The following is a 25,095-nucleotide window of genomic DNA, read 5'->3' on the forward strand; positions in this document are numbered from 1 at the left end:
AAAAGGTCCAAGAAGACAGTTGCAATAAATTTCCTTTAAGATGCATTTCCTTTAAAATAAATATTGTACCATTTATTTTGGGGTTTGTAAGCAAGAAATACATTCAAGACCACTAGGCCAGCAGTCCGGGTACTTGGGCTCTAATGTATTCTGACAGCGCAGCGCGGGTTTGAGTCCCGTTCCCGACGATCTTTGCTGCATGTCTCTCCCCATCTTTCTCTCCCTGTTTCCTGTCCATGTTCATTGTTCACTAATAAAGGCAGAAAAGCCCCCCAAAACATTTCTTAAAAGAAATACATTCAATATTCTACAATTCTGTCTACAATACCCGTTATATGTTTGGACAAATAGTTTTTTTTTTTTTTTTTTTAAGATTTATTTTTGAGCTTTTTATGCCTTGATTATTGATAGGACAGCAGGTTGACAGAAAATGGGGAGTGACACATTGTACATTGTAGCCTAGGTGCCCGAACCACTACGCCAGAAGTCCGGGCAGGACTAACAGTTTAACCAAGTGAGACATTGTGACCAGTTTAAAAACATTTAAAAAATCAATTTGAAACTACTGTACTGTATGTAAAGCAACAATGCATGCTGTTTTCAATTGAAAAATGCTTCCTTTTCTATGTCCACTCTTGTGTGTGTGTGTGTGTGTGTGTGTGTGTGTGTGTGTGTGTGTGTGTGTGTGTGTGTGTGTGTGTGTGTGTGTGTGTGTGTGTGTGTGTGTGTGTGTGTGTGTGTAGTGTTGTGGCAGTAAATAAAAACAATCTCTAAGATTTCATACGAAAAACACTTGTGTGGTGACAGTGATGTCCATAAGGCTACTAAAAACTATTGAAATCAGTAAAGACATAAAAAACTACTGAATCAAAGAGCCAACGAAAAAGGATTCTGAGGTTAGTGATAGTTACAAAAGAAGGTTTTATTTGAAGTAACAATTATGACATTTACAGGCACTTGTCAAATATGTCATTTGCTCCCATGAACTCTTCATCGCAACATTCATCCTAGATTTGTCCCACAACCACACTTACTACTCAATCACAAGAAAAAACATTAAATTCCTTAGAATTTTAAACAATGTTGCTTCCCAGACCCTAAGCAACCAAGTGTAGTTGTCTGTTTCCAAATAACTCTTTGAGTGTGTTTTACCTATTTAAAGTACTAGTTGGGTGGTACTAGGCACTAGACCAAAACAACAGATAGATTCTGTTAAGTTGTCAATCACAGGAAAGTACATTTTATATAGCATTCATTATTTTGTCATATGTGGCAAAATAATTTGAATTACTTGTAAATACTGTTTGACATGGGTCTGTCAGACATACTGTACCTCTGATCTACAAAGGTTAGGTTCCTTCTTTTAAAAGAAGCAACAGCAAATCTGTTTACTCCTTTTCTCAATAGGCAGTCCAAGGAAAGCCATTGAGAACTACTATACTACTGCTATAAGGGAGTCTTTGAACTGATGGGCAGTATTTGTCTCCTACCCACATTCATCTCTTATCATCCTTAACTCTTATACCTTCATCTGCTCCTACCCTATGATTTCTCGCAAACCACTTAAGCCCTGTATACTTAATTGTATGAAGAATAGCCTAAATAGCCGATCTACAAGCTCACAATGGGTCACATTACAACACACGGCTTGTAGATTTGCAGGGCGGGGGGGGTTGTGAGAGTGAGAAATGTCAACCTATAAGCCTAAAATAGGGACGGGAGGTTGAAAGCACGCTGGCAAGACCTAGTCAGTTGAGTGTCTAAACGCAGTACTGAAATTTGGCGGAAATTACATTGAGGCTTAACAAAGCTGTTTACATTCTCCGTGCATGAAAAGGGTGTTGCGATTGGTCGAAAAAGACAGTTTACGGGGGAAGTGCCGCCTTATAGACATTCTCTGCTTTAGGTCGTTACCGGGCTTGTCTCCTCCGAGATGAAAAAAGGCTGGGAACGAGGCTAGGTTGAAAGTGGTTAAGTGCTTTTTTCTTTAGCTACCTTCTGGTTTTTCTTTATCTGTGTCTTTATCTCTCACTCCCGGCTTCCATCCTCTCCTTTTCTCTCTGTCTATGACCCTCCATCACTCTCCCTTGCTGTCGCCAGCATCCTGCGTTCCCACGATGCTCTCCAGGCGCTTGGCCCTAATTGGAGGAAGCTGCTGGTAGGTGTCAAAGCCCAGTTCCAGATGCTGCCGTGGCAGACGAAACAGCAATAGGTGGCTCTTCAATACCTGAGCATGACGAAAGTGGAGGTGGAAAAAGATGATTAACAGTTTTCTGAAAGACAACTATATCAGTGGTGCTCAAACTTTTTCATGTCAAGGAGCCCAAAAATGATATGCATTTGGCTGCGGACCCCCATCTCAAAATATTTTGTTCCAGGGACCCCCAGAAGCAAAGATTTGAGTTAAAAATGTTGTTTCAAAAAAATATATGTATTCAAAGATTTGCACACATTTTCGACATTTAGGAAAACATTTTAGGTTAAGATGAGGGTGATGTCATGCATGATTTAGGCAAAAACTCTAGATTCAAACTTTCATTAAAAAGATTTTTAAAAGTACTGCCATAGTTTCAGGCAGGACATTTCTGATGTGCGACTCTAGCCTGACAGCTACAAGTGTGCTTGTTGCTGAAAAATAAATGGCAGTATGGATTCATAACAGGGATAGAGATAGCAGGCTTCAAATGAGTGCAAGGGGACAGTACTGCAGATAGGACAGATACAAGTGTTAAAACAATAACAGATCGATTGCAAGAGGACATGTAAGCCACTGCGAACAGTGATGAAGGGGCAAGGAGGTGAGTACCTCATCAGTCAGGTAGTAGATCTTTCTCAGCATACTGCGACGAGCTGCTTCTACCTCCTAGAGTGAGAGAAAGAGGAGTTCTGGTCAAAGACCCTGTTGCTCTATAATGTTACAGTAGTCTACTGCTGTGTGTGGAGAGTGAATATGATCTACAGTCGCATTAAGATCCAATGTTTTCAGTTTTGCAAATATAGTGGACTAAAATTGTTGCAGGATATTACATGAACATGACCTTACCCAAGAAAATCTGTCATAAAATGCATCTCAGGCTTATGGCAAATAGTTGTTTTGTTTGGTTGTTTGTTTGTTGGTTGGTTGTTTTTTATGTAAAGCGTCCTTGGGTTCATGAAAGGCGCTATATAAATCCAAGCTATTATTATTATTATTATTATGTTGTATGCTGTTAATGTTATATTTAACTGCTATCTCTTTATAAAAACACTCTTTATAAGTACATGGGAGAATGTTATTTTACAGGTGAGAAAGAAGTTCCAAAAGTGTGTTGCTATTGGGAGGCAAAATCTGACAATGAACAGCAGACTGACTCAGAGAAAAGTCAGATGTTGTTGCATGCACTGAACTCTGTTTCTCTTGGTAGTTCTTCTAACATATACAGTATGTATGAAAATAAGGCCCTGTCCCTGTGAAACTGAGTCCACAAACCCTTCTCTCATTTGATGTCAGTGGAACGGTTCCAAAATGTCTTTGCTTTTGGCCTCCGTCATGGTTTAATCAAAACACAGTAAACACATAAACAGGCAGCACAGGACACAGGATATAAAACACCACAACAGACCACCTTCAGAAGAACCATGTCTCTCTTGTTTCTAGCTGTGGGGGAGACGGAACTGGCCAAGACAACACAAATTAAGTGATTTCCTCTTCTGTTTAAGGGTAGATTCTAAGGTCTTCCCATACAGATACAGGTTTGGCACACAAATTACATTATTGCAAAGTCCTGTTGCATGCCATTCCCTCTTCTCTACCTTGTAGAGACCTCTCTCCACTGCACTGTTCAATATAGCAGAGGTCACTTTTCTTTTTTTAAGGATACATGTGTGTTGTGCTGTACCTGTGCTGCAGCGTCTTGTGAGAAGATGAAAGAGTTGAGGTGAGACAGAGCGACCACATACAGGACAGGGCACCAGCAACGCCTCAGCGTCCCCGTCACCATCGCCCGGAAGTAGAGACGGAGGAGAGGAAGGGAGTCTTCAGGTGGAGAGGTGAACTGCTCTATGGGGATGGGCAACTAGAAGGGACGAGTACACATAGTAAAGAAGTGGAAAGTCATTAGAGCTGCAATTATCCATTATTATTTTGTCAATTACACGTCGTTTTCTTGTTTTTTTATGTATTTATTTTAATTGTTATACATCGACGAATCAACGTGAAAATAATCGAATTGATTTTCTAAATCAACTAAATCAATTAGTCTGATTAAGATAGTCTGACCACAATTTTCTATTTCATCATACAACATTGTTGCACAATAATAGCGAAAATAGTTGCATTGAGCTTGTTGTAGATCTGTTGTTTTAGCTGTTTTTGAACATTTGTGAAGAAAAAATAAAACATTTCATATCCCCCCCAAAAAAATCTATTATTTTATTTAAAATGTTTTTAGTTTTAGTTTTTTATAATCGATTAAATTAATTAAATTGATGAACTGTTGCACCCCTAAAACAGATTCAATGAGTCCAAGAGATTCAATGTTATAAGGTCACAGAAAGCCTTATGAATGATAATATAGAAGAATTACCGGTAAGCATTATCTACGCGCCAAATCTAAAGTCCAGTGTTTTCACATTATCAACGTACACAAACCTAATTACAGGCCACAAAACACAGCAAATACAGTTCAAATGGTCTAATGTTCCATCCAAAACTGAGATATCATCATCATCATAACCAAACGTCATCCTAATTAGCTCGTGGTTACCTGGTCCAGAGGGACCCCCAGTGATCTGAGCATCCCCACATGTTCTCCGAACACGGCCAGCCTCATGGCGGCGCTGTACCTCCTCTGTAGCGGCAACAGGACCCAGCAGCCAAACAGCCGATCGCCAAAGGAAACGGCCTCGTACTGGACCAACAGGGCCGAGTACAGGTCCTGGAAGGAGGCCAAGCCTGGAGGAGGCACGTTGAGGTCCAGAGAGTCCAGTCTGGAAGGTCTGTGTTGTGGACAGTGGAGTAAAGTAACTAAGTACATGTACTCAAGTACTGTACGTAAGCACAAACAATTTAGAGGTATTTTATACTGTATTGTATATTATTTGGAGTATTTCCAATTTTTTATACTTTTACTTTTACCCCACTACATCTCAGAGGCAAATATTGTACTTTTACCACCACTACAATTATTTGAAAACTTTAGTTACTAATTACTTTGTTGATTTTCATTACAACACATACATTAACCACTTCAGCTCTCAATACATTTCGACCACTTGAAAATAGCCGACCTACAAGCTCACAATGCCTCGCGATGCGACGCATTGTGAGCTTGTAGATCTGCTATTTTTAAAAGATTTGAAAACTTGTGAAATGGGACATTCTGCATAATGAGTACTTTCTACTTTTGGTACTTACGGACATTTTGATAACAATACTTTTGTACTTTCACAAAAGTACATTTAGAATTCCGGACCTTTACCTTGACCTTTTTGTAACAGAGGGAATTTCTACATTGCAGTATTGATACTTTTACTTAGTGGTTATTTTTCCACCACTGGTTGTAAAACGCATCAGATGGTTTAACGATGTCATGAATCTTTTTAATCTGTTCTCAAGCCCTCTCCTCCTACTGGATGAATGTTGTCCTTCTAAGGATATCTTTCCCTGAGGGACGAAGTGATGTTAAAATGTCTCCTGTAGGAGATGATTAAAGGCAGGGAGTTAAAGTATCTTGTATCTATGAAGTACACAGTATATATATTATACCTGGTGAGCAGTCGGAGCAGGGCCCAGGCTAGTCTCTGGACAGGCCTCTCCAGGAACAGGTCGCTGGAACACAGGAAGATGCAGGACAGACGGGCAAGCTTGGCAACTGGAGGTACCACCTAGAACACAACGTAAGAAAATACAAAACAATTGGGAGAATATAAAAGCCATTTGAAATGCTTAATACAGTAAACTATATTCCAGTAACAAAATCGTATGATCTCCGTCCGCTGAAGGCTGACGGAGATGATACGATGAAGGCAACTTGTTGTGATTTGGCACTTTAATAAAATTGAATTGAATTGAAGGCGGGACGAGAGATTATGTATTTTTTACCCCTGTCCGTGTTGTGGTGTGCATTAAGTGCTCAGCTAATCGTAAAAACTGCAGGATCATTCAGTGCCAAACCTTTTGTGCATGCTGCCAGCAAGCCAAGGATGACAGTCCTCGATTATTTTTCCAATCCATCAATGTCAACTACGTCATTTAATATTTTTGTGAATGCATTACCGAAGACCTACCATCCAACCAGAGCACAAAAGGAAGGAGAGGACTGTAACATCCCAGTGCATAGGGAAGTACTTCTATCGGCTACAAATACAGGTCGGTGCATGCGGGTGGTGACGTCAATGACAAACTAGTTTAGAGTTCCAAGCTCGGCATTTATTTTTTCGATAGCAGTTTTACCTCAGAATTCCTCAGACAGAAAGCGACACACAAACAGCAACCAACACAATGCACACAGACACACCTAGCGAGACACCTTTCTAGTGAAAAGTATATCAACCTCACTACGGAAAGGGAACGAGGGCGACTAGTGGCTAAAAAGGATATTTTCATCCTAATGAATGTTGTCAGAGCCTCCTCCACTTACCTGGAGTGCATCCTCCCTCCAAACCTCCAGCAGCAACGTCCACTGGAGACAGTGGATCACAGCCTGCAGCGCCCCATGTGGCAGCTCCTCCACCTGCATGCTACCGTCAGACACCCCCATTCGCTCATACAGGCTGACAAGCGGCAGGAAAGGCCAGTCAGAGGGCAGCGCCGGACCGCAGAGCTCCGGGAGGAGCTGGGACTTGACCCAGGGGTTATGGCCCAGATGGGCGTCTCGGGAGACTATTACAGTGGGCTCCAGGTAGGCCAGGTGAGTGAGGAAGCAGCCCCTGATCGAGGGCAGCTGGACGCAGGCTTCCCTTAGGAGAGCGCCGACCGTCTGGAGAGAGGGAGAGGTGGTGGTGGAGCACTGTGCGTCTTCATGAAGCTTCAACTCTGCCAGCTCTATGGCTTCAGGTCCTCCGCTCCGGCCCTCTCTGGAAAGGAGACATTGACCATATTCACATGGTGGCCGTTTATTACTGTTGTTATTCAGTCTGAGATCTATTTGTCTCCAGTTCTCTTTCACTAAGGTCTTTGGTTGAGGGTTAAGTGGATAATTTACTTGTGTATGTGTAGTCTAATGATCTTGCTTTAAAAAAAAAAACAGAGGCCACCTTGAAATCTCTATTAGACCATTATTGTACTGATCTTAACTGATTAAAACCAGGAAAGCATGTGTCATTTAAAATTTTGGTTACACATATATATAGCAACAAAAGTTTTTCAGAAAACTCTTAGGATTTAGAACAGTCGTTTAAGAACAGTGGTTCACAAAAATAGCAGATATACAAGCTCACAGCGCGTCCCTTTGTGCCGCGCTGCGAGCTTGTACATTTTTGAAAAATCTTGAGATTTGGAATGAATTTTACATTTTTTTTTACAGAAATAGTCTCTTCTGGGGGTCCCTGGTCCCAATACATGTAATTTGGGGGGTTCTTGGCACGAAAAAGTTTGAGAACTACTGCTAGAAGGCATTTGTAGAATGGGACTGCATATGACCAGGGTTAGAATTAACCACTTTTAAGCTGACGTCCCTATTTTAGTAACCGTCCACACTAATCAGACCAGCATGGCAGACACATTTCTGAGCCTGCAGAAATATACTGTTTTGCTCTTCGGTGGAGGTAGAAATGAAAGCGACCATAAGACCTATAAAAAACTATATTTAGTCAATTAGGTACTGGTGGGTAATAAGCACTGGCGCCGCAGTTCTCAAACTTTATCATTTCAAGCACTTTGATATGCGTTAGGGAGGGACAAGTACCCCTATAACTCAAGTGTGTACAAATGGGAAACTTTCTCATGGGTACAGGCCAACATTTTATAGCCTCTTGCTTGACGTCAAACGCCTCCAACTGAATGCGTATGAAACAGAAACTCACGATATGAAGTCCTTGCTGAAAATGACAGCGGAGAGGAGTTCATGGGCCAGGTATTCACTGCCTGGCAATAACCATGGCAGCAGGACAAGTGCCACCTGGTGGTATAAAGGGGAATATCTGGCCACTTCTGGTTCACCAGGAACCTGGGAAAAGAGATAAAGAAATCAGATATAATGCAGAGTATGCAGCAAAGACCGTTTAATTTGATAATTTAACCACTTAAACCCTACACTTAGTGACCAGATTCTCAAGGGCTCTAAAGTAGGCCCCTTCTTATCGTTGCCAAAAATAGCCAATCACAACATGTCTCGTTGCAAACCGTTGTGAGCTTGTAGATTGTCTATTTCCGCCAAATGTTCCCCCCCAGAATAGGGATGCAAGGGTTCATGTGGTTAAGGCAAATTTTGCTTTGTCAACATGTGGATTAGAGTGAGGCAGTACAGCTTCTTCAGTTTAGGTGTGGTTATACAAGGATTGCTTGGGGCATACCAGTCTGTGCGCCAGGCGTAGCAGCAGGTACAGGAGGTGGTGTTCATGACGAAGGAGCCAGACGCTGGCGTGAGAAACAGTGGGCGTAGCCTGACCACAGCTACGTAGGTAGCCAATCACAGGCTCTGATAGGATGAGGCCACTGAACTAGATAATGAGAGGAAATACAGACAGAGGTTGGGGAAAAAAGGAAATTAAATTATTAGTTAATTTCAGCCATTTAACCCATTGAGACCGAGAATGCATCCGTGTCATTTTTAGATTTGAGCAAAAAAGCATTATTTTACACTTTGGCTATTCAAAAGTAGCAGATATACAAGCTCATAGCGCTGCACCGAGTGCCGTGCTATACATCTGCTATTTGTGAAAATGTGTGCAAATCTTTGAATATATATATTCTTTTAAAGCGAACATTTTTAACTCAAATCTTTACTTCTGGGGGTCCCTGGAACAAAAATTGTTGAGATGGGGGTCGGCGGCCAAATACATATCATTTTGGGAGAACCACTGATACAGCAACATACGTTTTTCAGAAAACTGTTGGGATTCAGAAGACATTTGTAGAATCGGCTTCAGGTCTTAATTTTTCAAGTCATTTCTACTTCCACCACAAGATGGTAGCATATTTCCCATTACATGTGTTTAATAATACCCCCTCACATGATAAAGAACAAAAGAAAAAACAAGATGTCAACAATGGGAAGAGGAAATGTAATAATTCCTCAAAAGGACATACTTTGTGGGGGAGACCCTTGTGGATGCCTGTGAGTGTGTCCAGCAGGAGACCCAGGGCTGTGAGTAGAGGGAAGGGAGATGAAGGGTCAGCCAGCCACAGACGGTAACTCCGTGGACAAGCTAGACCAGGCAGGCTGGGGATGATCTCTGGACCTGGATGACCGGACTGGAGGTTACACACTATGGAGCAAGACCTGGCGGAAAAAAGAGAGAATGATTCAAACTTTAGTGTAATAAAAAGTGAATTTAGCATGGGATCCTCACTCAATTTGGAGATTGACGTGAGGTAGAAATAAAATGATAGGTAATAAAAAATAATATTTTGTAATGTTTGTCACGCTTACTCGAGGTTCTTCATGAGGCTTTCCACAGCCGTGTGGGACAACAACGGGAGAAGAACGTCTGTTGTGAGCTGCTCCAGCTCTTGAAGAGTCTCTACTGGCTTGAAACAGTTCTGCAATCGGAATCACAAGGCTTATATTATTAGTTTACACACTACAAGAGATTACAAATGTAACACCTACCCCAGATGTGTTGTGCAACTTGTGTACACCACTCAATTGTACCATGAGCCAATTAATCATGTCTTTTGAATTAAAGGGTCTCTGAATTCACTGTATTTGACTGAATAAATGATTCATGGGAATGAGACAGTCCACCATCATAGTTGTGGACAATTAAACCAGATGCTTTTTAAATCAGCCATCATCCACCCTTATGGTTATAACTATTGACCTGTGCAGTACCTGTCTAGAGAGCTGGTGGTAATACGCCTCCACAAAGAGCAGATAAGCTGGTATCAGAACCAGGCTGCTCTCTCTGTAAACTGGGTCATCGAGGCTCTTCACGCAGCCCTTAAATTGTCCCAGCAAGGAGGGAAGCAGCCCGCTCACGTGACCCCATGACACTGGAGGGGGTGGGGGGGCCTCAGAACCCTGGCAACTGTAGTGAAACATAGAGTTGTGGTTATGATTTAAACGAGTGATTCAACTGGTCATTCATATTTCTTCACATTATGCATCTATCCTTACTTGACCATGCCAGCCTGCAGCTCCTGGTGGCAGCCCGCGGTGTGTGTGACCTGTGTGAGCAAAGAAAGCAGGGCCTGGATCCTCTGGAGCTGGAGGGGCAACAGAGGGTCTGATGGGAGCAACGTTCGGTGGACAGACTGCATCACCTTGACCAAGACGGCATACATGTCTCTGTGGAGACAGAGGAGGATGGATGGCAACACTAAAAAAAGCACATAATGCCAATCTGATAATCTAACCAAGAATGGTGCGGTTTTGCCGGTGCGCTGCGACGCGGCTGGTGAGGTGGTACCGTGGGTAAAAGTTGAAAAAGCTCCGGTTTTGAGGAGCTGCGCCATGGATCACCTGTCAAACCGCAACAGGTGACAAATGAATGTAAGGGGGGTGGGACTTTTAACAAGACTCGAAATTGCATTCTGAATGAGAGGCGGGGCTGCTCCATGTGAATGCATGTGAGCGTGTCTGTGTCGCTGTTGGAGCTGTTCCTCTAGTCTAGAAGACAGAGACGAGAGTCGTAGGAGGTATATTTCGGTAAATGAGTATTGGAACTGTTTAAATTTAATTAAATAATGAAAATATATCTTATTACCAAACTGTAAATAACCCTTATTATCATAATGTAAATATCCAAACCACAGTTTCAGGCCAAAGCTTAAACTGCTCTTTGCTTTACCTGAAAGAAAATATGGAACTTACATATATCTTTATTTATCTAGGCAAAGCATCAAATTGTTCAACTTGGTGTGTCTCCCTACTTCTACTACTTCTTTAAAAAAAAAAGATCTACAGTATAAGGTAGAAGGTCAACTTTTCATGTGTCAAACTACTCCATTATTATTACAAACATTACAAAACATTATTTTTATTACCTATTATTTTATTTCTACCTTACATTATTATTATATAATATTTCATCACGGCAAACGCACTAAGTGTGTACATAGCAAACTTACATGTATATATTACAGGCCTGTCCATAGCTGGCTGCTACAGTCCACAGTCTGTAAGCCTCTGTGGTGATCATGAGCACCTCAGACTGCTCCAACAGCAGCTCCCTGGGCTCTGGGGTCAGCAGACGACAGAGTCGCTCCTTCGCTCCCAGAGAGTTCAGCTAGGGAGAAATAGCAACAAGAGAAGCTGTGGGTGCCTCATGCTTTACCACTTTATGTGCAGGCATTGGCAATATCAGTAAATGTAGTATATAATAAGTTGGGAATCTTCTGCACACAAGGTAGCTCAAATAATCCTATGCCTCATTTTCATTAGTGCCAGGCTTCTCTGGGCCATGCAGGGCTGTGAGAGGCTGAGCACAACCGTGGGTATTTCACCCAGCCCGTTTGTCTTTCAATTACAATCATGGTGAACGGCCGGGCTGTGTTTGGTGCTGTAGTTTTGCTATAGTAACTCAATGCCGTAGTCAACTGTTATGTAATGCTAGCCAGCTAAAGGCCATTTTATTCCTTGTCAAATGACTGTGTCAGACTCAAACGACAGAAGTATGTATTTTCAACTGTAAAACGTGTCCATGTCTTCTCAGCTCAAAGTACATTTACATCGTTTTTGTCAAGCAACGTGGTCGTGCAATGAAGTCTTTTAATGTTTGTGGCTAGTATCATTTTCTTTGAGTGAAAGCTGACAGTCCAATCACGAGCAAGTACAATTCCAACCCCGCCTTCGTAGCCCCATTCTAATTGGCCAGCACCAGGTGACAAGCATAGCTAAGGGCTGACATTTTTCAGGGTTGGAATCTGCGCCCCAGCCAGGAAGACATTTTGTAAAAGGATTTTCTATAGCCAAGGATTTTCACAGTACAGAGCAAAACAGCCTTGTAGTGGAAGAAAGGCCAGTAGTTAATCATTTTTTTAATGTTAATCATCTCTTTTTTCACTTTCGCTAATACAAATTACAAATTTGTCCATAGTTTTTAGCAGATAATTTAGGTTAGCTACTGTAATAGCTTTGGCCATTTCTCGAGTGTGTTTCAGTTGGGAAACAGAACAGAGGGAGTGTTGGGGGAGCGAGAACCAGCACACTGAGACAGACAGATCGAATACCCAACAAGGAGCCTATCGCCGGCAGGCAGGGCTCCTCCCTTTTGTCCTAGAAATTACAGCACATGCAGGCTTCCAGACTGGTCAATAATCAGCTAGTTATTACTACAGGAGGTACGTACCTCATTAGATCAAACCCACTGTGTTTCATTGGGCTATTCTCAGAAATACAGTTAAAAAAAAAAGAAGTAGAGAGGCTGGCAATACCAGATTCTATATTTATACTTACAAGCCTGGCACATGCATGTCTCCCGGAGGTTGCCAACACTCTTAGAAACTTCATGGCGCTAGCCAATGGGATTCCGTAAACAGACAGGGGGAGGGGCAAAGATGGCATGGTCCAGGAAGTGGGTAAGAACTCTGACATCACAACCTCCATCAGGCGAGGACAGTCTAGCACCTGTAAGGGATAAGTATGGATTTATTGAATTTAGAAAGATTTTAAAAAACATTGACAAGGAACTGAGTTAACTAGAACCTAGAGAGTAGACAAATGAAGTTCTTGAATATGATTCCAAGCTAGATATTTGGAGAACATTAGTTCTAAAAAGAAAAATGCAGATGCTGTAGGTGTAGAAGATTCATATACAGTGTATATGTTACAGGGTGAATGGAGAACCAGGTAGATTGAAGAAGGCGCGTTCGTTTTTACCACCCACCCAGCAATTCTGTAGAAGCAACACTAGAGGGAGCCACAAGCCAGGCTTGTGCACAAACATATGGCTGCGACCACACACACACAGTCAGTCACACACACACACACACACACACACACACACACACACACACACACGCACACGCACGCGCTCATGCTTTTTTTGGTTTATTGAAAGCAGGACTGTTAAGATACTTTTATTGTGTTCTGGCTTTTGTTTTACTTTCTCCCTGACACACACACACACACACACACACACACACACACACACATACAGTGATCCATGAAAAGAACTATTCTGTCCCTATCGGTTTACAACTCGAACGGTGCTGTGTCGACTAGTAGAGCATCGGCCGGTCAGCGCGGGCACTCGCGCCCGGAGGCGCGAGGGCGCGCTTCCTCGGCCTCAAGCTCTACTAAGGCGGCGCGCCTCCGTCGTGGACAAGCGTGTGCGTGTGCACGCGTGTTCAGCGTTCCCCTAGCGTAGCTTCCTGGTTGCTATGTGGGGGGGAACAACAAAAGACAGGTCCGCGTCGGCACATCAAAGCCCCGCCTCTCCGCGTTCTCCTTCTCCTCCTCGGAGGAGGAGAAGGAGGACGGTTTATTTCGCGAGGAGGAGCTCCTCCTCGCGAAATAAACCGTCCTCCTTCTCCTCGGAGGAGAAGGAGGAGAAGGAGGACGGTTTATTTCTCAGCCTCACGTAATAAACCCCCGCCTCGCAGCGCCGCGTCCTCCTCCTCCTTCTCGCGAGCCTCGCTAATAAACCCTATCTCGAAAAGCCCCGCCTCGCCCCGAAGCCCCGTGCCTAAAAACGAGCGCTCTGTCTTCAATCTACCTGGTTCTCCATTCACCCTGTGACATATATACTGTAAGAGGTCAAACAGGAAGATAGAGAGAGTGTTGTTTTTCTTACCTGAGTGGCAGAGGAGGCGGAGTGTCTAGCGACACGGGTCAGAACCTCCAGAATGTCCTGGACCACCCGTGGAGACGGACGGACCACCTCGAGGATGTAACGCAGTCTGGGGAGCAGTTTCATCCTCAGCAGACCCTGAAACAGAAAGAGAGATGGTGTGTAACAGAGTGACAGCTCTTTCAAATGCAAAGGATAATATAATGGAGCAATTTCATGTCGGGCATGTCTAAATGTGGGCCTATTAGCCCAGACAGAGCCACAGACAGACAACTTCAACTTTAAAGAATAGATCATGGTAAGAAAGCTATAAAATGCATGGTTCTACCAACGTTTAACATCACTTGAAATCTTGTGAATACCTTTATTACATCCTGTCTGGCCACGTCGTGATCCGTCTTCCTCTCTTCCTTCTCACTGGCAGTCAATTTCAAGGACTCCTCCAGCCCTTCATCCTCCTCATCCTCCTCTTCCTGAGAGGAGGGTAGCAACGGGAAGGAGGCCAGGCCACGGAACCAGGAGAAGGTGCTGTCCAGACACTCCTAGACGTGGTGACATATGGGTCTGAGAAACTATCATACTATCAAACCTGAAGAGGTCTGAAATGGTTCATTATGTTGACATGTTGCAATGCTAAAATGTTTTTCTAGCTTTTATACTCTGTGGATTTTCATACCTCGTCCTCTGTAGACACTAGGAGTGCTTTGAGCGCGTGCACTGACGCAGACATTACGCCATCAATATTGTCATCCAATGCGAAACGGAGGAGGAAGAGTAGACCAGCGTCTAGGAGTGTAGACGTCACACTTCCCCTCAAAAGAGACACATATTCACCAGCGCGTGCCTGCATGAGAAACCCAACATGATGACATTAAAAAGCCTGTGGCTGTGTGCGTGTATGTTTATGTACTGTATATCTCTGAATAGTGGGGTACCTTTGTGAGAATGCTGGCCAGAGTGTTGAGGGCCAGACTCCTCTGCTGGATCACCTGACTCCGAGACAGCAGGAAGAGTTCCTGGAGCGAGTAACCTGCCAGCTGAGGAAAAATCCTCAATGTCATTGAAATATAAAAAAAACACGCTAAAATAAGCATAAACACAGTGCATTTGGCTTGGGGTCATTCCTTTCCAGCGGTTGCCGATGGTCCTACTGTGCACAGTGTGCAGACAAGCACTCAATTTCTTATAAACTGAGGCCAATACTGATACTTCAAAGAGCATCTGTTGGCTCTCATTTCTACTCTGTGCTACAGTAATACTGACCTCAGGTTCCTCCCCATGGTGGTGTAGTCCCAGGTGAGTTGGAAGGTCTTCAGTAGGTGGGATCAAGGTGCCAGCAAAGTCAAAACGAGCCTGCATGGCCTATCAGAACACAGTCCCGCAGATCGTTACTGGTTGAGGCAAACATCTTATTCACCTCGTAGGTGGACAGCGAAATACAACACATCCACTTTGTTACTCAGCTTGTTTTGAAAATCTAAAATACAGCAAAGAATGGGGTGATGTATTTGTTTCCAATCTGGCTTACTTAACACAATGTAAACCCCCTTAGTTGTTGTTTCTTTTTGAGCCCCCCCCTTACCTTCTTGGTTCCTCTCTTCCTGGGAGCAGGCAGGTCTCTTGTCCACTCTAGTTTCTCTGGTTCCAGCTTGTTCATGTGGACCCACTCCTTCAGTGGCTTCACTGGCAGCTCGTCCACTGTTAGTTTACAACAACAAAAAGACACACACTGAGGAAACACAAACTGGCAAAACAAAAGGCTTCCTCTGTGCCCAATTACAACACGTCTAAGGCAAACTGTGTGCACCTACAAAGTGGGAACGTGCTGTGGTATTAATAACATACTTTATTATTACATACAGTATACAGCCTTTACTTGCCCTGGCTGAGGGGGTGATAAAAACGGGGTGATACTGAGAGGGCGATAAGCTGGTCAGTTTCCGTATCTTCTCTAAGGGTAATATGGCAGCTGACCAATCGGTGCAAGCTCAAGTGCCACCATTTGCTGAACTGTCACCGCACGTGAACCGACCAATGTCAAACATGGACGAAACTTGGACAACAACACAGTTTCTACGGATAAAATTCACAGTCGAGTAGACCCTGGAGTTCTTTTGCAAAGGAACCAAAACACATAGTGGAAAACTACGTTTAACAGTTCATAGGCCAGCTACCGGCAGCACCTGTGGCATTTTCAGCCAACTCCCTCCCCACACTGTTGGAGAATCCCAGTGGGACTAGCAGTTCACTCATAGGAGTAATGTTACTCAGTTAATTCAGTGTTGATCAAATGCTATCATCAAATGTATCATCGTCTTCCTTAATAAACAAGGCTATGGTTTATGTGATAACCAAATTATTGCCAAGGCATTGAGCCCTGCAGTTGGAATCCTGTCTATATGTTGCATTAGGGAGAATTTAACTGGTGGTGCATTCTTTGTGCGGTCTGCAGTAATACTGTAGTGTAACTCCATTACACAGAGTGGCCAGTCCTGGCTTTGGAAGGGCTTCCTGCTAATCAGACAGAGTGGAATCAATGATCAGCTTTGGCTGTGGATTCTAGGTATGCAGCAAAACGGCTCGCTCCTCTGCAATAACCCATCAGCTGGACAATTAGGGGAGGAGAGGGTAGTAGGGCTGGGCGATATGACTTCAAATAAATATCACGATTATTTCACACTTTTGCCTCGATTACAATTAATGAATGATTTTTTTATAAAAAATAGTGAAAATAGTCGATTTACAAGCTCGCGGCTCGTTGTGAGCTTGTAGATCAGCTATTTTCACATATTGAAATATCTAGTTTTTTTCGTGTCGATAGTTGATATATCCAACATTTTTAAGAATTATTTTCACATATTTAAATATCTATACGTTTTTTTCGGGTCGATAGTTGAATATCCAAAAGCTATTTTCACATATTTAAATATCTATTCGTTTTTTTCATGTCGAAAGAATTATCACTAAAAACCTTGCTTCTCAATTAATCAATTAACCTACATGAGCCAGATCAAGTCGGTTAGAGGTCCTACATTTCGGTTTTGATATATTTTTGGTTAATTGCACAGCCCTAGAAGGAGGGAAGGCAAATGACATGTTGGAGGGACAGCAGCACAAACAGGGGTGGCGGGGCAATGCTGGAGAAGATGGCTGGCAGCTACCCAGGGTTCTTTGGGTTTTCTTGACAGTGCCAGCAGCAGCAGCAGCAGCCAGGCCCGCTCATATTTATAACAATGCCCAGGGTTCGCTGGGTTGGCAACATTTATTCTGCTTCAGAAAGCCAGCACAACCACTTGGCTTCGGTTCCAAACACTGAATGTGCTGTACATACTGTATACTGATCTATTGATCTTGTTTTTATTGATTTGTTTTTTCTTTTTTACTGGAAGCAGACCTAATAATCTGACCTTGTAAACAACATGTTGACAATTTCACCGCGCATAGCAGAACAGAGTTTTCCAGCTTAACCATTTAAGCCAGTGGTTTTCAACCTTTTTCGTGTCAAGGACCCCCAAATTGACACATATTAGCCCACGGACCCCCGTTTGAAAAGATATGCCAGGGACTCAGCCATTTAGATTTCTTGGGGGTCCCAATCTACACTGTATCATCATAATCGGTGTTCATTTAACTCTGAGAGTGTACAAATGGAACCAAATGGACCCGGGTCCATTTGGTTCCATTTGTACGCTCTCAGAGTTAAATGGTTGTGCCACTGTGCCACAAGTGGTTGTGCCACTGGTGGTCCCCGGACCACTGATTGAGAACCACTGATTTAAAGGGACACTTCACCCAAAAAAAACTTTGTTTCAATGGATTAGTCACCTCATGGAGACTTGAATTCATGGATATTTTTTTTGTTTTTTGTCTCATTCCTAAGACAATAATTTGATGACCGGCAGCGGTTCCGGTAGGAGAGACAACGAGTCGTTGTGTCTCCTACCGGAACCGCTGCCTACCGGTCCGCTGGTCATCAAATTATTGTCTTAGGAATGAGACAAAAACTAAAAAATATCCATGAATTCAAGTCTCCATGGGGTGACTAATCCATTGAAACAAAGGTTTTTTTGGGTGAAGTGTCCCTTTAAGCCATAATATAGGCCAAAACATAAAGCAGCCTGGTATAGCGCCACCACGAGGCCCATTTGAAAGGTTTGAGGTGGAGTTTCTTCCTTGGCCTACTGGCTGCCTGCATGAAAAAGGTTTTCCGCTGATCGGTCCAGTGGTTTGTGAGATTAGCTGCGCACAGACTGCTCCTGAACAGACGGGGGGTTCAGGAGATTAGCAACACAAGCAAGTTGGTCTATCGGTATTCTTTCCAGTAAATTCTCAGCCGCAGGCCTCACAGTCAGACTAGAGACAGACCCCACAGATCTGTCAGGGCTGTCCGTTTATTTTATGTTTAGTAACGCTGAGGAAGGCCTACGCCGAAACACATCTTTTGTCTTTCTTAGTAGACTAATGCCGCGGATCTTAAACATTATTAAAGACTACTAAACGTATTCAGAGAGTGCGGATGTTTTAATTATTATTGTCAAGAATCTGCACCCAGTTTGTTCTCAAGACTACCTCAGGACTGTCCTTTGAGTTGAGCGCACATTTCCCTTGATGTTTATTTTATGTCCCAGAAACATTGCTTGTTTTTAATAATAGGCACTCACCATCTGACGCTTCTTACAAATAATAATAATAGGATCCAAAAACGTTGTGCAAAGAGTTGATTGGCATTGGCATTTAATGCCAATCTTGTTTAGTATTGCATGCATGTATATTAATAAAGCATCCCCAGCCAGCTATATACTATATACTGTATGTCATTAGGACACCAAGTCTGTTGACTTACAGCGGATCAATTTAAGCTTATCAGTTGACACGTGAATAACCGGTTGATGATGATCAGTGACCGGTTAGAAACGTTTACCAAAACGGACACATTTTGGTCTAATTTAGACGCTGTACCTTCCAGATAGAAATTCCTTCTACCTGTGATAGGAAGTGGTGGCGTCACTTCTTCATCCTCTTTCTCCATCTCTACTTCCAAGGGTTCCTGCTGTAGGCTTGTGGTCCCGGAGTAGTCTGACTCCTTGGTAACATCTTCGGGAACACCTTGGGGATGTTTGAGGGGGGAGGTAGGGAGCTGGGTGCCTTGGGCTTTGCGAGATCTGACAAACTCCACCAGTCTAGGATCTAGAAGGCAAAAATTGATTCTCATATTCATCATACCCAGTTGGGGCTACCAGGCCAAACTTGAGTACAGTCAGTGAGCAGTACTACTCTAGTAGAAACATTAGCGATCAGGAACCAATGACTGCCACCAATACAGTAACTAATACAATCATTTGTTGCGATAGCGATGCCTACCAAGCTGAGCCAATACTCTCTTCTGCTCCTCTAGTATGTCTGCCTGGGACATTGTCTGGAGCTTGGCCTGGTTCTCATGGTGGATCCTCATGCTCTCAGCCGAGCTGTTGGGCCCCTGGAGTCCCAGTCCAGACACCAACCTGGGGCCTAGTGGGAGAAGTATAGTGCATGGATGAAAGCAAAATCAAATTTCACGACTGAAACATTTTGTATGACCAAGTCCTAATGCGCTGTTTCCTAAACAATTAACACGATATGTAAAATGATGATGTTTTGGTCATTTTGTTCCTGCTGTTCTACATATTGCCAACCAGGTGAAGAAATCACAGATTGACGCTTTAACCTTTGCTTTTATATGAAATATCTGAGACCATTAAGATTTTATGGAACATATTGCTAGTTTGCAACACTTCAAATGCTCTAATCTTAAAATAATAACCAAAAATAGACGATCTACAGGCTCTCAATGTGTCGCAGACTCATTGAGAGCTTGTAGATCGGCTATTTTCACTGTGCAACATGCTTCCATAGAAGACATGCTGGCTTCTATGCAATCCAAATGCCTGAAATCAAATCGTGACGACTGAAAACTTTAATCCATGATAGTGAGGACGCCACAGAGCGAATGATAACATCAATCACAGATAGGCAACAACATTACATATATCTCTGCATGACCCAAAGTCTACTAACCATCACATGTATCTATATCCATACTACTTTCAGGTGGTAGATTTGGGCCCATGGGTGCAGGTATTTTTTGACTGCCATCTTCAGGTGTACATCGTAAAGGAGTCTTGCCCTCCTTGAGTCGCTGAGCTGCAATCTGACGAGCAAAGATGCTCTTCCTCCCACCACCAGAAGATACCGGCACCTGGTCAGTTGGAAGAAAGGGAACCAATGTGCAATGAGACGTGTGTGCATGTCCAGACTTACATATAGATAAACCCTATTCTTGACAGCTTGGACTAAGGCCACAGAGTAAAGTTTTGAATCCTGGACAGCTCAAATATTATAACGCTGTTATTCACATAGAACTAAATCTCACTTAACCCATTAAAACCTGGAACTGGGTCATTTTTTGATTTGAGCTAAAAAGCATTATTTTACACTTTGGCTATTCAAAAATAGCAGATATACAAGCTCATAGCGCGGCACCGAGTGCCGCGCTATGAGCTTGTAGATCTGCTATTTTTTGAAAAATCTTGAAAATATGTGCAAATCTTTGAATATATATATTTTTAAAGCAAACATTTTTTACTCAAATCTTTGCTTCTGGGGGTCCCTGGAACAACATATTTTGATGGGGGTCGGCGGCCAAATACATATAATTTTGGGGGTCCTTGACATGAAAAAGATTGAGCACCACTGATATAGAAACATAGGTTTTTCAGAATACTGTTGAGATTTAGGAGACATGTAGAATCGGCTTCAGGTCTCAATGGGTTAAGCCTAGAATACATGCGTTACAACGTGTGAATGAACACTCTGGCATTTACGCACAATTACAAAACCACAGCATATAGGAAAGAACAAGTTTGCTGATCTCATCATGTGGAGAAATAGAGCCTTGATGAATGTCTATGTGATCCTACCTGGTTGTCTGTCTCCAGGCGGTGCAGTACTTTGGGGAAAGCTCTGCCCGTGAATGCTGGTAGAGAGATTGGAATAGAGCTGGTGTCTCTCTCCTGGAACACAAAGCAATTGTTTCAGAGAAAGTTATCGTTGTATTGTAAACAAATTAAACGGGCGCTCCGGTGGCGCAGCGGTAAAGTCACTGCCCACCACCACGGAGGTTGTGGGTTCGAATCCACCGTGGTGCATCCGGCTTTGTCGAGCGTCTAGACTCTACACGAACACAATTGGCCCGTGTTCGGGGGAGGAAAGCTGGGCGGGGAGGGTGATATCGGTCATTGCGCGTACTGCTACGGACTGGGCCGGCACCTGTCAGTGGGGAGTGTTGGGCGGGAGGAGTAGAACGAAGGCTCTACGTCCTCCTGGTGGGGGCTCCTCACTGGCAGGTGAGTCAGTAGGATACGACAGCAGTGACAACGTAGAAATGTGTGTGGGGAGGAATCAATTGGCATAACGACTAAATTGGGGAGAAAAAGGGGTAAAAATAATTGGCTACTCTTAAAAAAAAAAAAAAAAACAGGTAAACAAATTTAACTCATGTAAATAAGCAAAGGAGAAAAAAAGGCAAGGAAATAGCTCTGTCTCACGATCACAAAAGAAACACAAATATATGCAAAATAGATAGCATCCATAGCCTGTCTCTAATGCTTTTCATAGTGTTTACATGAATGCACACTAATATGTCGATCTAATCCAGATTTTAACTGCAATAATTATTTGCAACTGTAATGCTAAAACTGATTCATTTACATTTACAATTCTAAATTAGTAACTTTACATTGCATTCCAATTTCAATGTTCTTGCAATTCAAATTCAGTTAACTCACTGTGACACACCTGGGAAAAAGCAAATAAGCGACGATTGAGGAAGAACATATCTCTCCATAGACAGCATGTTTGACAGAGATTATACAGTATAATGTGTTCATTTAACTCTGAGAGTGTACAAAATAAATGAAACCAAATGGACCCTTGTACACTCTCAATGAACACTCAGGATTTTACAGTGCGCTGGCGACAGTCACCTGCCAATGTTTTTTGCAAAGACTTTATTGTTGAAACAAACAAACACCCAGGTTTCCGTTATACATATTATGGCAGTGGCTCCCAAACACATGGGTCGTGAACCCACTTTGTATGGGTCACGACTCACGAATAGAGATTTTTAGCATTCGACTTATTCTACCTATAAGTATTCGAATATTCGATTCATCGATTTTATTATTAAAAAATAAACTAAAAAAAGAAAAGTCGACGTCAGGCTCCTCGCCTGACGCGTCGACTTTTAGGGGACAGCCCTAGGCACAACCTCACATACAGTATGAAATGATTTGACAACAATCAACCATGAATGCATTAGGAAAACTACCAACACCAGAGCTCACAGCTGCGTGTCTGCTGTAGAAAAGCCACTGAATTTTTATTTTTTAATCTAAAAAAGAAAATGGGAATCGCTGTTTTATGGTGGTCACTTACTACGATCCTGGAGAGAACCGTAGTGATGTGTCTGTCATGTCTGTCCAAAGACTCTTCTGTATCCTCATCCTCAAAACGCACTTTGGACTTCTTAGGAGCGGCTGGTGTCAGAGCAGGGAGTTCGTCTGGGAGCTCTACCCCAAATAAAAGGGATGCACATGAAGATAATTGTGTTTATGTATTCATGAGTTCTTTTACAGTCAAGCCTGACCGGAATTCCTCCTTTTATGTTGAGGTTAAGAAAGTACGGTTAATAGAAGTTCAGTGAATCTCAAATCTCTGCACAGACAAATAATTAGGAATATATTCATTTATTATTATTATTATTATTAGTCAATTAACCCATTCAAACTGGGGAAAGCATCTGTGTCGTTTTAGATTTTAGCGTTGGCTATTTAAAAATAGCAGATCTACAAGCTCACAGCGCGTCACTTCGTGCCACACTGCGAGCTTGAACATGTGAGTGTGTGAGAAGTACTGATTTAGAAGGCCTTTGTAGATTCGGCCTCAGGTTATCACGAACCTGCGATGGACACAACATCTCTCTGACTTCCTCCATCCTCTGCTGTGTGGCCTCCTCCTCCTCCTCCTCCTCCTCCACCTCCTGCCCCAGCCTCTCCTCTCCTCTTGTCTGGCCGACGGACCACATGAACCCCTGACGGAGTGCCGGAGGTCAGAAACTGCTCTTGCTCTCGTAGGAGGTCTTCCTCAGAATCGTTTGGTTTGGGTCTCCGCAACATTCCTCTGAGGGAACAGATGAGAGGTGGTACTGATGAAGATGAATGTTAAAAAATACTTCTGTAAGAAGACGATATTACAGCAGGTCTTGTCTAAATTGAACCAGGAGAACATTTTGCTCGGACAGAAGAACTAAATTATGAATGCAAATAAAAAGCAAAAATGCAAACAACAGAGCACTGCAACAATGCAATACTTACATAATAAAGAAAGTACACGTTTCATATAAAAAAGTACTACAAGAGTGAATGAAATACATTCAAGCAGTTCACATAGTAGTGTCCATTCTAGCCTAGAATGTCTGTGATGTTACATACATTTCATGAAAATGAAATGTATGTAATATCATATAGAAAAATAAAAATTATATATTGTAGAGTGTATCCAAACTCATATCCCATTCTCAACATTGTTTTCACTTATGACAGTTAATTCAGCTAATGATAACGCTAGCTAACGTTTGGCATTAAAACGAACTTTGCTAACTTTAAGTCAATAGCTTAATTATTATTTTGATGTCAATCAGCATTGGATTGTTGTACAATAGATTTTTTTAATTAGCTTATTAACAACGCAAGGAAGCTGAGCTTTCGCCTACTTTGTCTACGACCGAGCAGAACAGGCTAATTAAAAAAGAACAATTAACGACAGTATGTAGTTTGTTAATTCCAAATAGATAAAGATTAGGAAGATGTTTCACCTTTACTGTGTTGTTGTCCTGCCTTCACAATGAATTCACACACAACGTGAGTTTGTTCAAAACAGACAGGGGGAAGTATTTACGTGTAACACATTGGACTTTGCCTTCAAAATAAAAGCTTTTGGGAAGGCTTCCTGCGAAACACTTTTCTTTCAAATTAAAGCTCTAAACGGCCAGCTCTAAACCAAGTGATTCCCCAAACGTTTTAGCTCAAGACCCAAAACGAGATTTTAGCGACGCGTTGTGAGCTTGTAGATCTGCTATTTTCACTTCTTCTTAAACATTTGTTTTCTAATTTAGGGAATCCATTTTTTTTTTCTATTTATGAAATTATTTTTGAAAAATCTTTGAATTGATTTTTAATTCCTTTTTTCGTGTGCATTTTTTTCTATTATTTTGAAATAATAATAATTAAAAACAAGATGTAGGAAACAAAAAATAAAGGGATACATAATTTATTCGTGACCCATAGAAATATGTCCGCGACCCACAAATGGGTCCCGACCTGGTGTTTGGGAACCAGTGCTCTGAACGGCAAATAGCCGACCAAGCATGTCGTCAACATGTCACCATAAAGCTAGGTCTGGTCTGGTGCATCATGCACATTTGAGAAGATATAATTATTTCACGGTAAGAGCGAGGTATGTTCTTGTCCGTCTTTGACATATTAATTTAAACATTCACATCAGTTTAAAGCTCATCATTGATTTATTTAGTAGCAGCCTAAAATATCTTAGTCATTATGATGATGATGATGATGGTAGCAGCAGCCATCTGCACACAGATAGATAGACACACATGAGGTATGTGAATGTGAATGTTTTTCACTACATTTTCAATTCAATTCAATTCAAAGGAGCTTTATTGGCATGAGAAAACATACGTTTACATTGCCAAAGCAAGTGTCAAAATATAATAAAAACAGTTGAAAATGGGGAAAGTATATACAGTTGGTGGGGGTACATTGTGTAAACAGAGCTATGTCACATTGCGTCGTTATACATGTTATGTAGGGTATGAAGCTATTTTTTAAACAAATAGCAGCAATCTTTTGCAGTCACTTTGGGACAAATAGCAGCATTTTTTTCTCAAAACTATTAAAATTGCATGCAAAAAAGCCTCAGATTTGTAATGCATTTAAAGGTACAGCAAGCTCTGTTTATATGTGCAGTAGGTCTCGCGTTGGTGTTCGTGTGAAACGTGTTCAGGACCGTGGACAGCGTCCATCACCATCATCCTCCTCCTCCTCCTCATCATCATCATCATCATCATCATCATGGTGAACCTCTGCTGCCTCTGCTGCGGTGAAA

The 25,095-nt window shown here is 42.3% G+C and overlaps 1 protein-coding gene across 3 annotated transcripts; it reads right to left on the bottom strand.

The window, feature by feature from the left end:
• Positions 1-901: 901 nt before the first annotated feature.
• rpap1 (RNA polymerase II associated protein 1) lies at positions 902-23,866 on the bottom strand. 3 transcript variants are annotated; one of them, XR_013932128.1, is made up of 28 exons: positions 23,786-23,866; positions 22,871-23,091; positions 22,348-22,481; positions 20,832-20,924; positions 19,930-20,110; positions 19,237-19,383; positions 18,859-19,062; positions 15,458-15,573; positions 15,139-15,237; positions 14,811-14,912; positions 14,552-14,719; positions 14,238-14,417; positions 13,879-14,013; positions 12,540-12,710; positions 11,213-11,370; positions 10,260-10,430; positions 9,975-10,170; positions 9,573-9,682; positions 9,230-9,422; positions 8,494-8,640; positions 8,005-8,147; positions 6,621-7,056; positions 5,747-5,865; positions 4,746-4,977; positions 3,879-4,055; positions 2,807-2,863; positions 1,881-2,227; positions 902-1,333 (listed from the first exon to the last, which is right to left on the bottom strand). XR_013932128.1 is itself a non-coding variant. In XM_080414079.1 (27 exons), the coding sequence occupies exons 2-27, from the start codon at positions 23,085-23,087 to the stop codon at positions 2,078-2,080; spliced, it is 4,227 nt and encodes a 1,408-aa protein (XP_080270205.1). In that variant the 5' UTR covers positions 23,088-23,091; positions 23,786-23,866; the 3' UTR covers positions 902-2,077. The 3 variants fall into 3 exon arrangements, 2 of the variants coding, with proteins under 2 accessions (XP_080270205.1, XP_080270204.1); XM_080414079.1 differs by having other exon boundaries at positions 902-2,227; positions 15,139-15,228; XM_080414078.1 differs by having other exon boundaries at positions 902-2,227.
• Between the last annotated feature and the right edge of the window lie 1,229 nt (positions 23,867-25,095).

This window comes from Gymnoscopelus braueri (assembly GCF_963280865.1).
Source record: "Gymnoscopelus braueri genome assembly, chromosome: 19".
Classification (NCBI taxonomy): Eukaryota; Metazoa; Chordata; class Actinopteri; order Myctophiformes; family Myctophidae; genus Gymnoscopelus; species Gymnoscopelus braueri.